This window comes from Sinohyriopsis cumingii, chromosome 2 (assembly GCF_028554795.1).
Source record: "Sinohyriopsis cumingii isolate HCF-2022 chromosome 2, ASM2855479v2, whole genome shotgun sequence".
Classification (NCBI taxonomy): domain Eukaryota; kingdom Metazoa; phylum Mollusca; class Bivalvia; order Unionida; family Unionidae; genus Sinohyriopsis; species Sinohyriopsis cumingii.
In genome coordinates, this window is record NC_142962.1 from 136759138 (window position 1) to 136772749 (window position 13612).

The following is a 13612-nucleotide window of genomic DNA, read 5'->3' on the forward strand; positions in this document are numbered from 1 at the left end:
AATTATACAGCAATGAGTTTTCTATATCACGCAAAAGACTTGCATGTACTAATATGGTTATAGCAATGTCAGGGAATGCCATCGTAACCCATGCAGGTATGTACCAAAGGCACCGAACTGTATGAATACAGCAAAATAATAACATGAAAAGTTAGAAAACTTTGTCATCTGCAATAGGAAGAAAACAAAATTTGGAAATTTATAGATGGAGTATACTTCTCTTCAAAGATGACACTTCCAAACCACTTGTATGGATCTTGCGAGGTCTCTCTTGTCTGCAGAGAGCATGCTACCCAACATGAGTGGAAGTAGTAACTGATGATTTCATGGGATATGGCACCTATCCTGGTATCAAGGGGAGATCACTCTGCCTAACTGCCATTGAGGTGAGCAGATAACTTTTAAAATATTTTAACCTGGAATATAGCAGCAGTTCTCCTATTGCATTATGGGTAACATATTTTGACGAAGAAATGGTCTAACTTGAGTTGACACCCCCATACCATATTTTTTTTATACTTTGCTTTTTTACCTTGAACCATCAGCAGACACATCCTTTCCTACCTTGTTCAAATGTTGACATTATTGTATAATTAGCTTTTAATGGAGGAACGTTAATATTTGAATGTGGATTAGTCCAATGCAAAGAATGTGTGTATGTCATTGAGAAAACTTTCACTGATTAAGTATAAAAAACAGAAGATTATATAAAGATATCACATACATGGAAAATAGGAATGATGTATTATGTGTTATGGCTTTAGAAATCCCAGTTTGTTACAATGTATGCTTGCACATGGCAGGATTTATACATGCTTTCATCTGTGACAGTACTAATGATGCATATTAAGCTTAATTTATATGGAAACAAACCTCGAACTCAGTTGTGTTGACTCCAGTGAGTGGTCTTCTCAAAAAGATATTTCCAGTGTTTCTTTCTATGTAGAAGAAGTTCAGAGATGCTGCTCCTCTGTTGTCTTTGATCAGCTGATAAGTAACTTCATCCTGAAAACAGATACATGTATAGATAACACATATGGACTTTGTAGTCTGAAATAAAGAATTCTTATCTTATCTTATAAACAACACAGTTTGTTGAAGATGCCATGCAGCAAAATGGAAAAGTGGAAAGTCAAATAGTGCACAAGTACATCTTACCTGCCAGAATCAAAATACCGATAATGCTTGAAAAGATATATCTATTTTTTTAAAATAAAGTATGATATACACGTAGCATTGTTGTAAATTTTGTTCTGTATAATTCCCCACACTGGTGTGCTTAGGCATTGTTGAAATTTGCATCAATGAAAACAGTAAAAATTAGCTTTTTTTTAACTCACATATATATCTGTCTTTACTCACATATATAGCTGTCTTTAACTCATAAATATATGTCTTTAACACATATACAGCTGTCTCTAACTCACATATATATGTCTTTAACTCACATATATAGCTGTCTTTAACTCACATATATAGCTGTCTTTAATTCACATATATATATAGCTGTCTTTAACTCACATATGTCTTTAACACATATAGAGCTGTCTCTAACTCACATATATATCTGTCTTTAACTCACATATATAGCTGTCTTTAGCTCACATATATAGCTGTCTTTAACTCACATATATATGTCTTTAACTCTCATATATAGCTGTCTTTGATTCACACATATATAGCTGTCTTTAATTCACATATATATATAGCTGTCTTTAACTCACATATATAGCTGTCTTTAACTCACATATATAGCTGTCTCTAACTCACACATATATATATCTGTCTTTAACTCACATATATAGCTGTCTTTAACTCATATATATATCTGTCTTTAACTCTCATATATAGCTGTCTTTGATTCACACATATAGCTGTCTTTAATTCACACATATATATAGCTGTCTTTAACTCACATATATAGCTGTCTTTAACTCACATATATATATAACTGTCTTTTACTCACATATATAGCTGTCTTTAACTCATAATAGAAACCACAGGATAAAACTAGCTAACCAAATAAATCAATTAATATCTTACATGATCATCAGTTTTACATGGTACTTTGCAATAAAATGTTCCTAGACAGTATTGGGGGTGGGGTGAGATTCAAAAATTGTGTTTTGAGGTCCCAAGGGGAGTCAATCTGCATGACCAAAAATGCAATGTCTTCCAACTGAGAATAAGTTAACTATTTATTAAGCCTATAGAAAACGATTGAAAATTCAAATCTGAAAAAAAAACTTGTTCAAATCATTTAATATATGTACAAAGAAAAAAAAACATAGCTGGTAGACTTAGTATTGTAAACAACTTCACCATACACATATGTGCAATCATTAAGTATAGAGCTGTTGTAAGATGATAATTTTTATTATATGATGTACAATCCTCTTTATACGCAGTACATTTGTCCTAATATGATGTGCAAACTTCTTTAAATGTGTTGCTTTCATCTTTTTATAATGTACAAACTTCTTTATATGATGTACTTTCATACTTATACTTCTTTATATGGAGTGCTTTTGTCCTTATACGATGTGCAAATTTCTTTATATGCAGTACTTTTATCTTCATATGGTTTGCAAGCTTCTTTATGTTGATGAGCAAAGACAGTGGTTCAGGATTTAACATAAACTACACAGTTATGATTTTGATCAGGGTGGAAGTCGACTTGGATATAACTGGGGCTGGACTCAGATTTGTATAAATATGTCTTGTTTGTTTCTTTTATTTTAAGAAAAGAAATCCCTTCTCTAAACGATTCCAACCTGATGGGAAGGTAACATTTAATATCACCGTGATATGCAATGTCACATTTATATCAGGGCTTCTACTAATTTCCTGAACCAAGAAGCCCAGCATATCATGGTTATTGGTTTGGAAGTTGTTGTGAGTTTAACACAATTTGTCAGCACACAAGTCTATACATGGCAGCCAGTATGACTGGTGGAAGAACAACCTGGGTAAACCCAGGTAAGAACTACGAACCCATGGGACACTACTGGCAAGCTTCCTCATATACCCTGTTTGGAAGTCCGAACCCTAACTATTGGAAGTTTCCAAATGTTTAATGGTATAATCATTTAAAATTTCTTTAGTGGCAACATATAAGTACAATGTCTCTTGAATTTGTGATTTCCAGGGAGTGATAGAAAGAGGTAACGATTTTAGAGCTTAGAAGATAATTGTTTTCCTCTTTGCTGTTTCATTGTTGAGTGAAGAGACTCAGGGTTACAATTTAGGCATGCCCACAAATGTAATTTTTGTATAAATATAAACATGGTAAGAAGGAATTCTATCAAACTTGAGAAGCTACTAAAAGAACAGTGTGATTCACAGTACATTTATTTGTATTCACAATGCAGAAGAAATTCATCTTTCAAACAGAGGTTATTTCAACAACATACTTTATTACTTGGCATGCATATGCACAAATCATATGTATCACTATATATAAAAACTACAATACAAAAACACATATAATGATTATGCACCCATGTTTATTGCAGCAGCACAAAATATTTATTACATGGTAATGGTATACAGTAGCCCCCTCTTGAACGGCCCCCCTGACCAGCGGCCACCCACTCCTTACGGCCAGAATCCGTTGGCACCGACGAGTTTGTGTTCAAAAGTACCCCTCGCGAAAGGCCACCTGGCTAACGCGACCAGCAGCCAGCATATTAGTGCAAAATCATAAAACTTACCCCTCACAAGCGGCTGCATTTTATTTGAATATGTATCCAGAACCAGTATTGTATTCATAACGTGTGTGAAGTAATCCGTTTTCTGTTTCCCGATGTCAGGTTTTCGTTACTGAAAGAAGTGTTGTCAGTAAAGTACATTTACCACTAATGTTAATATTATATCATTTATGCCTCACGAGAAGCCATATTTATTCCATAAAAATCGATAAAGACTCAAATTTTAATCCATACAAAAGGGTACGTACATGTAATCCAATTAGCCTTACTCCTGCGTTATCATAAGATGTCCAGTTTAGTCACTCTGATAATTGTTAAGAATACAATTATTGAACAGTAGTAACAGCTGAGAAGTGGCAGTATCGATGTGCAATACCAAAGTCAGCAGGAAAATGGTTTAATAGCCTTTATGGCTTCCCTTAGTAAGATGTTGAGCTTGTTCACTTTGGTAATCAGTGGCTATTACTACTGACAATAATTGTCAAAATTACGAATCCTAGCGGCCGCGAGGTCAAATCTGCGTGATGTTAATGGTACATATCGAAGCCGTTTTGGCTTCTCTCCCCAGTTTCAAGAAATGTATAAAAACAAATAGGGTACCAGACTGCGACTAACGAATCACTTGACAAGATCACTTCCTTTAAAAACACACGGCAATTTGTTTAGACGCATACAAAATTGTTTTATCAGTATTGTAGTTGGCAACATGACTAACTTACTGCAAAAAGATCAACATGTCATTGAGGAAAATAAAAATTCTCAGTTTAGAGGAGAACATGAAAGTAATTCAACTGATGGGGGGTGGGTCGTAGAGGATCCTTGCAGAAAACTAACGTCGGGAAGACTCAGATAAACAATATCGTGAAAGATAATGAAACAATTCTGCAGAAGTGGAAAGGTGAAATGGACGGAGAAAGGAAGATTGTTTGAGCCAGGAGACGTTTGTATCCTGATTTGAAAGACAAGAAAAAGCACAAATTTTGTCAGTTGAACTGGGATATGACGACTTTACCGCAAGTAACGGATGGTTGCACAGATTTCAAGTGCAACACAATATCAAGTGTTCTGTCATTAGTGGCGAATCAGCTGATGTTAATAATGAAGTTGTCGAAGATTGGAACAAAAGACTAAATGATATATGCAGGGGATATGACAGCAAGGATATTTTTAATGTGATGAGACTGGTTTGTTTTTTAGACTGATACCAACAAACTGACGTGATGTGAACTGTAACATAATTATAAAGACAGTTTTAAAACTGTATCAATGGTTATTCATAGCATTCTTTTGCAAATGATGACAAAGTTTGTTTTACATTTATTTCACATCATGCATGTGATTTTTTAATTAAAATATTAAATATTTAAAATTAAATGTACTTGTGACTTTTTTCATTTGTATTTACTATTCGCATTTGTCATCCCCCTCTAGAAAGGCCACCCGCATTATAAGGCCACTTCCCTGCTGCATTAGGGGTGGCCTTATAAGAGGAGGACTACTGTAGTACTATACTTTGCATTTCAATCTGTTCTCATCTCTAAGGTGTTTCTGAGAATGTGGCTGGTAATAGTGCTGGAGGTATTTTTTTCTCTTCTGTTCAGTTATTGACCATCAATATTTTAGCTTCTATTTGAAATAATGCAATGATTGTTTACATATGATAAACAGAATGTTAATTTGTGCTCACTTGGAATGAAAGTTCAGAAAATGGCATAAAAATGTCACATCTTTTAAAAAAATTGTATTCATAAAATTCATTTGAAATGAGCAACCTACAGGACTAGATTTGAAAATACATTTCTTTTTAGCAGCCATAAAGGACTAGTAGAGTGAGCAATTTACTTGTCCTGCTGAACTTTCACTTGTCCTTCACACAACCCACTGTCAGACAGGTGTGAAGATTAACTAGCCATTGAACTATTGAGATTATGTAAATCACTAGTCAGACAGAAAATGTAATAGTCTTGGACTAGCAGACTACCATTAATGTCAAGGCCTGTGATTTTATATATATATATATATATATATATATATATATATATATATATATATATATATATATATATATATATATATATATATATATATATATATATATATATATATATATATAATATGCAATGTCATCTTGCTGCTGAAATGCAATCAAACTTATAAATGAATACTGATAATGCATATTTTCAAAACCTTTAATTGAGAAAAATGGCTTATTTCTGTCCAAAGCTTTATTGTATATGCATACTTTCCTTTCTTAACTTCAACTTATTAAAGAACAGAAGAGCTTTTAGTATGGCATGTTGTCTGTCTATTAGTATATTTGTCTGTCTATTAGTATATTTGTCTGTCTATTAGTATATTTGTTATCACCACTTACTGTAAGCTAATTTGGAGGATTATCATGAAACTTTATACACACACACACACACGTTCATTCTATGGTCTAGTTGGTCATAAATGAAAATAGTGTCACTCCAACTTTTAATATGGCTACCACAGCAGTCATCTTGAAATCTTGTGAACTAATTGTCATGTCAATATGGGGTTTACAATGAAGGACTTTTACGATATCTCTAGTTGTTCCTAAATAAATATATTGCTATTCAATATGGCCACGATAGTCACCATCTTGAAAATCTCATCACTACTCCTCAATGAATTATCATACCAGTAGGGGGTTTTACTGAAAGATTTCTTTTTTGATGTGTTGATGGTTGTAAAATCAAATGGTGTTGAACAGACTTCCGATATGACTAATGCAATGGCTATCTTGAAAATGTTGTCATGGCAACTTCTCCTTCATAACTCGTACTGATATTGTGCTTTCACAAAAGGCTACTTATAATGTCTTTTTTCCCTAAATAATGATTTGTTTTTTTTTTAATCCACATGGTGTCAATTTGACTCCCACAGTAGCTGGTTTGAAAATCTTGTTATTGCTGAAGAATGTCAGAGATGGTTTCAACACTTAGGACTTAAAATGAACAAATAGTGTTATATTGAATTCCTGAACATTCTTTTGCACAAGTAGCATGTCAGATCCTTATAAATCTTGCACACAATATCAGGCGAGATTTTCTGTTCTTCAAATATCCCAATGTAAGAAGCTAACTTCACTTGTTTGAGAACATTAGACATAGAGTCTGCCATTTTATTTCACTGTAGTCACTACAAAAATTAATGTAGTAAGACCATATATTCCCTTTAGGTTTCTTGGTGCAGCTGTGGAAGTTTGTCTTTGCTCATCATCAAAAAGAAGTCTGCACTGAATATAAGGATGTTTTGACCGAATATAAGATTTTTCTGTTTTACCACACAATATAAAGATAACAGCACCACATATGAAGAAGTTTGCAAATAATATAAGGACAAAAGTACATCATATAAAGAAGTTTGCACATTATATAAAGATGAAAGCACCACTTATAAAGAAGTTTGCACATCATATATGGATGAAACTACTGCATACAAAGAAGTTTTCATGTGAATTAAGGACAAAGGCACTGCATATGAAGAAGTTTGCACATCATATAAGAATGAAAGCACCAAATATAACGATGTTTGCACATCTTATAAGGACAAAAGCACATCGTATAAATAGCTTTGTACATCATATAATAAAATTTATGATCTTATGACAGCTCTGGTGTCCCATAATTGAGCACATACTGACGAACTCACTGACATTAAATAAAAACTATACACCAAGTTTCTGTCCTTAAAATCCACTGGATGGTGAAATACAGGCTTGATTAGATTCAGTCCTTGTTGTTCTCAATACCCTACTATGGTATTTGAAGGTAATGCAAGTTCATCAATACATACACAAAACACTGGATAGTCAAGCTTCTCTGCTGGATTCTCTGAGCGAATCATGGTCAGAATTGAGTTGTTCTGGATGACCATAACGTTAACATTGTATCTGATGCAATCCGATCATGAGACCTGCTTGTCTTTATAGAAAAATGAATATACATCACATCTGGGACTAACCATTTCATTGGGGGAAGAGGGTAATAATATGTTCAAATTTAATGGGGTTTTACAGGTAATACGGCAGCAATAAATGCCACTTTCCATTACGGGTGTTAACGCATTACCAACAGAAATCAAATGTGCCATTACGGATGTTAATGCATTACCAACAAAAATCAAATGTGCCAACACAAGTATGAGCTTATTATTGGCTTTAAGCAATCCATTTCATTGCTCAATGGTTAAAATGATCCTGAAAAGCAAAGGTCAATTAACAGCATTTTAATAGGATTAAGTTAATGAATAATAACATAAAGAACTGAACTCAATGTCCAGTTAAGAGTATCGAATGTATCGAACATGCTACATACAGGAGGTGCTCCTATTTTGACAGATGTTGTTTGCATCATGTGCAAAAGACTTAAATCAAATCCCCCACCCCGCAACAGCTGGTGTGCTTCACAAAGTAAAACTCTGACAACCAGGAGTTCTTAAATTTAATTTTCCTGGGCATTGCTTATAGCTAATTGTTTCCTGAAATGCCTTCAAAAATAAATCACACCTGAACACTGTTCCAACAAATCAAATAATCATGTTTTGCATTTCTTAAATGGAAGAAAATCCAACTTCAAAGAAATAAATTAATTCCTAGTATCTAGTTATCTCTGAGATCTTGTTTAGTACCATACAGTTATCAGCTTTCATCAAACTTCAGCATCTGACATGAAATAAGATTTTTATAAATTTAATCATCTTACAGATATGCAATCATCCTCCTTAGAAGGAAACTTTATGTGGCCTTGATTATATAATATTCAATACAAAGGTCCTTCTGCTTAAATGACAGTCACCTAATTTAATTTCTAGGTGTATACGCTGCTCACTTCTACTTCAAGCTCGACCTAAATCTGCTACAGATGAGGTTCTGGAGTGGTAAAAACAGTGACCAATCTTCTATGTAATTATTTTAAAAAAGGTGATTAATAATATGGTAAAACTCAGCAGCTTGTCTCCCCTTTGTCTAATAAAGTATACCTTTAAACGTGTGCCCAAAAAGTGAAAATAATATCACAAAATTATGTCTTACATATGGGTACATAACCCTTGTCCAAAGAAAAACTTTAGCCACACATGTAGAAACGAAAAACTATTTGTTCATTCCATAAATTATGTTATGGACATAAAACAGTGGACACAGAAACAGCTGAACAAAAGAAAAGCTAATGTCACAATTGGCCACATGAAAAAGAACCTGTAACTTACTCTCAAGTCTGCATCTCTGGCCAAGACGGTGATGTTTATATCACTACCTGCTGATAGATCTTCTGTGATATTCACTAAATAAGATGTTTGTGTGAACTGTGGGGCATTGAGGTTTCGTCTTATGTCAACAGTAATCTCTGCATAATCACTTAAACCACCACCATCAGTGACCTGCACGAGCAGCTGCAAGATAAAGAAATATTTTCCAGGTATCGGCTGTCTTGTACTACATTATCAACAATGCATGAGTGCTGAAAACAGCATGAAAGTCTATAATAATTTTTGTTGTTTACAATAACAAACTTCTTTGGGTCAGTTGGAAAGAAAACAATTTTTTCCCTTTAAACAATATTGTCACACAATTAACTGAAAAAAGTGACCTCTTTAGGAGTGTTATGTCAGTGGTATAAACAGAACAAAAAGCATTATAATAGGTACCTTAACTGAGAATCTTTGTGTTCATTTTGGAAAAATGTGCCAATTTTATTTATATAATTTTGGAGTTCTCCAGTAATACTTAATTACTATTGGCAAAAATTTGAAATGTTTGGTCCAGTTTTCAAAAGTCCTGAAAATTAATGCACAAAAATAATCTGACTGTTCAACAATAATCTCAGAACTGCATGACGCTGATGCTGCCCCTATTCAAGACTCACTAGAACAGAAAATAAAAGAAAAACCTGAGGGGGAAAAAGAGGAAGAAAGCAACCCCGATAAACAACAACTTTTGGACATGGGAGTGGAGAAGGCAATGTAAAATCTAAAGAAAGCCACAAAAACATCATCAAAGTACATTGCTTGGAGATTCCTGAAAACATGCAAACTAAGACCACAGCAGTGGCATTTCAGGAATTGCATTCTAAGCACATTCTACAGAACAGCCTATGGAGAACACCACTTATCAAGTCTGATAGAAGTGGTAGAACAACTTACCGAACTGCACGAGTGGGAAGGATCCCCAGAGCAGATAAATGAAGAACCATGGCCAGTAGAAGAATGCATGATGAAGAAAGAGCGCAATAAGATCTTCTGCCAGCTTACATAAAAGCCCTTTTACGGGCTACTAACCAATGCCTTGTATACTAGAGTTTTCAATTTAGCTTGCAAACTCGACTTGATAAATCTATTTCTTAATCAAATTTGATCCTTTGGTATCCGTTCAAAATCTTAACCAAGCAATTATTTAACTGGACTCAACAAAAATCGATTGCTCATATTGGTCGTGCATGTTTCATTATTTTCAAACATGGAAAGTACATGTTGTGCACAAAATTCTAAATTACAGATTATAGGCAAATTTATAACTATACAGCATGACTTGAAGTATGATTGTAGCTTGCACTTAGTAGTGCACTTTACACACATTACAGTGATGGATGGTCATGTTAATTTGACATCACTGGTTGAAAAATTATCTAGCCCGCTTAACAAACATTAATTAGTCACACATGCCTGTATGGGCAGAAGCAACTCAAATCCAAGACAAGATCAATTATTAAAAAATATAGATATGTCTTTTATGATTTTAAGGGAGAAAATATATTAGCTGTAAGTCATACGACACATGACACACTTCTGTTTCTGATTTCGATATACTCATCGTGAAGAGGATGAGTCGACAGGCACCAGTTTGTTTATTTTCTATGATATTGGACACGAGAATGAAGAGAAAGTAAAAATAAAACTGTTGACAAATTATTACAAATTCATTTGTCATGGTCCATCCACCCCTCACCCCACCATTATTTCATCAACATCATTACTATCGCATAACTGATTATATACATCATCCAAAAATCTGATTCTCAAATAGGTTGAAAAAAGTTCTTGCTCTGATGTATAGAACTAAAAAGAATCAATTATATTAATTGTATTAGCTGACAAAAATTCTTACAGTTGTTCAATGTTCAATTGATTGGGAATCCATTCAGAAGAAGAATATATTAACATTCACACATGCATGGGCACGCACCATCAGACATGACATCAAACTGTTCAGCATCTGGTCTTTTTGATAAAAGGACCTGCATGCTCAAGGATAAATATGATTTATATCCAATTTTAGTCTGGCAATCAGTCTATTAATTTATTGTTTAATCTTAAATAGTGCAGCAACTATGGCTGCAAGTGATGCTCAGTACCGACAAAGTTTCAGTCTGCGTGATTGAACACTCAAACATTATCATAGGCAACATACATGTACAAATCTAGTTAAAAAAAAAAAATCTGATAAAATTAAAAGTATGTGTAAGACATTAAAAATGCAGCAACTGAACCCTGGCAAATTATGAAAGAGTGTTCCAAAAGGACTGTCACCACCACATTTGTCTGCATGCACATATATTCTCTCCCTCTCTCTTGTCATGGATGCTTTTAGTCAAACAGCAATGTGAATGTATATGTGCATGATACACAGGACAACACAATCATCTCATAACAGCAACATCAGATAAGGCAGTATGACCTACAATTTATGCGCATAAGTCTCATTGCTATTGCCCATTAAGGTTTGTATAGCTTATATTATTTGCAGCTGAATGAAGACCTTATGAAAAATGCCATAAATAATCTTTCTAAATTCAATTTACACGAGACACATGCCAACCCTTTATGACTTTGGGGTCCAGAATTTCATTTTCTCGAGGGGGGGGTTGGGGTGGTGATGAAGGCAACATGGCTGCTCAGTTAGTAGAGCATTGGATTCGTAATCTAAAGGTCACAGGTGTGATACCTTCCCAAGCCATAGCCCTGGCAGGCTGTCTTGATGTGTGATTGGAAAGGCACTTAGCTTCCACTTCCTTGCATGATAAAGCCATCAATGTCTATAAAGTGCTGTTAACAGACTACACCCCAGAACCTGCCAATTTCTGTCAACATTAATGCCCTCATTTAATCATATTTGTTATAATGTACCTGTAGCTTACTCAGTAGGTAAATATTAAGACCAGTCTACGAACCATTATATAAAGCTAGGTATTAAAATAATTCATGAAATTGATTGTTTTTTGGAAAAAAATTTAACATAACTTTAAAAAAGTTTCAGTCATACCACTATGATGTCTGCAGTGTGGCAGTTTATAGTGATATCTAGCACTGGGGCATCATGCCTCAGACATGTAGCATCATGTTCCACCCAGTCACATTATCCTGACACCAGGCTGACAACTTCTTACACTAACCTCCTGCATCTGAGGTGAATGCTTGAACCACATAGGCCATCAGAAACAATTGAAACAAATGAAAAATGATGCTTATATTCAGTATTGCATTTTACTGGATTCAGTGCTGATTTTATAACTTTAATGTATGGATGTGATTCTCATTAATATTCATATCATGATCCTTTCTGTCTGAGTGCTAATATATTTGATATCACAGATGAGTGGATAATTAATAATAAATGCAACTTAATCTAATCAGGTCATATAAATTTACTGAGATTTTACTACTTACCATCATTCTGTTTTAGCAGAAGAATTTTATCAGAAATAGCATCATCAGCATCATACTCACCAAATATCGATCTAGTGGTGCATTTACAAGAACGGAGCCAACTTTGAGGACAGCCTGGCCATTATCTACCACAACCATGAAGTACGGCATGGCAGAAGCAGGGCTAGCAATTCTGTAGCTTAGCTGACCAAACAATCCACCTGGGTACTGTCAATATCAGACAGGAAAATGCCATGCATTATTCAGTGAAATTTACATTAATCATACCACATAGGTGTCAGGAGGCTACATAAAAAGAAGTCAACATTCTCTGTGGCTAGTAAGTAAAAAAAGTATTCCTGAAGCATAAATGCGCTACAAAATGCCCTAAATGCAAAATGTAGTTACAAAATGCCTAAATGCAAAACATAATTACATAATGCCTAAATGCAAAACAAAATTACAAAATGCCTAAATGCAAAATGTAATTACAAAATGCCTGAAGGCAAAACATAATTACAAAATGCCTAAATGCAAAACACAATTACAAAATGCCTAAATGCAAAATGTAATTACAAAATGCCAAAATGCAAAATGTTAATTATAAAATGCCTAAATGCAAAACATAATTACAAAATGCCTAAATGCAAAACCTAATTACAAAATGCCTAAATGCAAAATATAATTACAAAATGCCTAAATGCAAAACATAATTACAAAATGCCCAAGGATGCAGTGAACTGAATGACTAGATAAATGGAGGTGGGGCATATAAAGTCTTCTAACTCAGTATAGTAAAAACAGACTTTTGAACATATCATAGGCCCTTCACTGTATGTGTTGCTTTGAACTGGTCATTTAATGCAAGATACATAAATAATAATAATATTAATAATAATTTTTAAAATTATAAAATTAGTATTAATAATAATAATGACTACAATATTTATGAAACACATATCTCCTATCCCCATACTTGCCCACTTTGCCCACCCACCCCAAAAATAAATTACATGCCACTTGGGTCAAGTCCCTGAGGGTAAGGTAAAAGCAGACACAAGGGCAAATGTGACACCACATTAAAATTCTAAAACTGCTGTGTATTTCTACAGACACCCCCTAATTATATACGAAAGTTAGAAGTGTCTATATACTGAGCAGTGCAAGAAAAACTGTGTGACACAAATGCACACATGCATGGACAGGCAGGATCACATAGTTTTGTCTACTACTAC

General features: G+C 34.1%; 1 protein-coding gene across 2 annotated transcripts in view; it reads right to left on the reverse strand.

Annotated features, from left to right (window-relative positions):
- LOC149805910 (protocadherin Fat 4-like) overlaps window positions 1-13612 on the reverse strand; it is a 274413-nt gene that overhangs the window by 118654 nt on the left and 142147 nt on the right. For both annotated transcript variants that reach the window (XM_089950674.1, XM_089950675.1), the window contains exons 33-35: window positions 12459-12605; window positions 8946-9128; window positions 874-1005 (exon numbers count right to left, since the gene is read on the reverse strand). In XM_089950674.1, the coding sequence (XP_089806800.1) occupies window positions 874-1005; window positions 8946-9128; window positions 12459-12605 (462 nt within the window). The remainder of the gene's footprint in view (window positions 1-873; window positions 1006-8945; window positions 9129-12458; window positions 12606-13612) is intronic.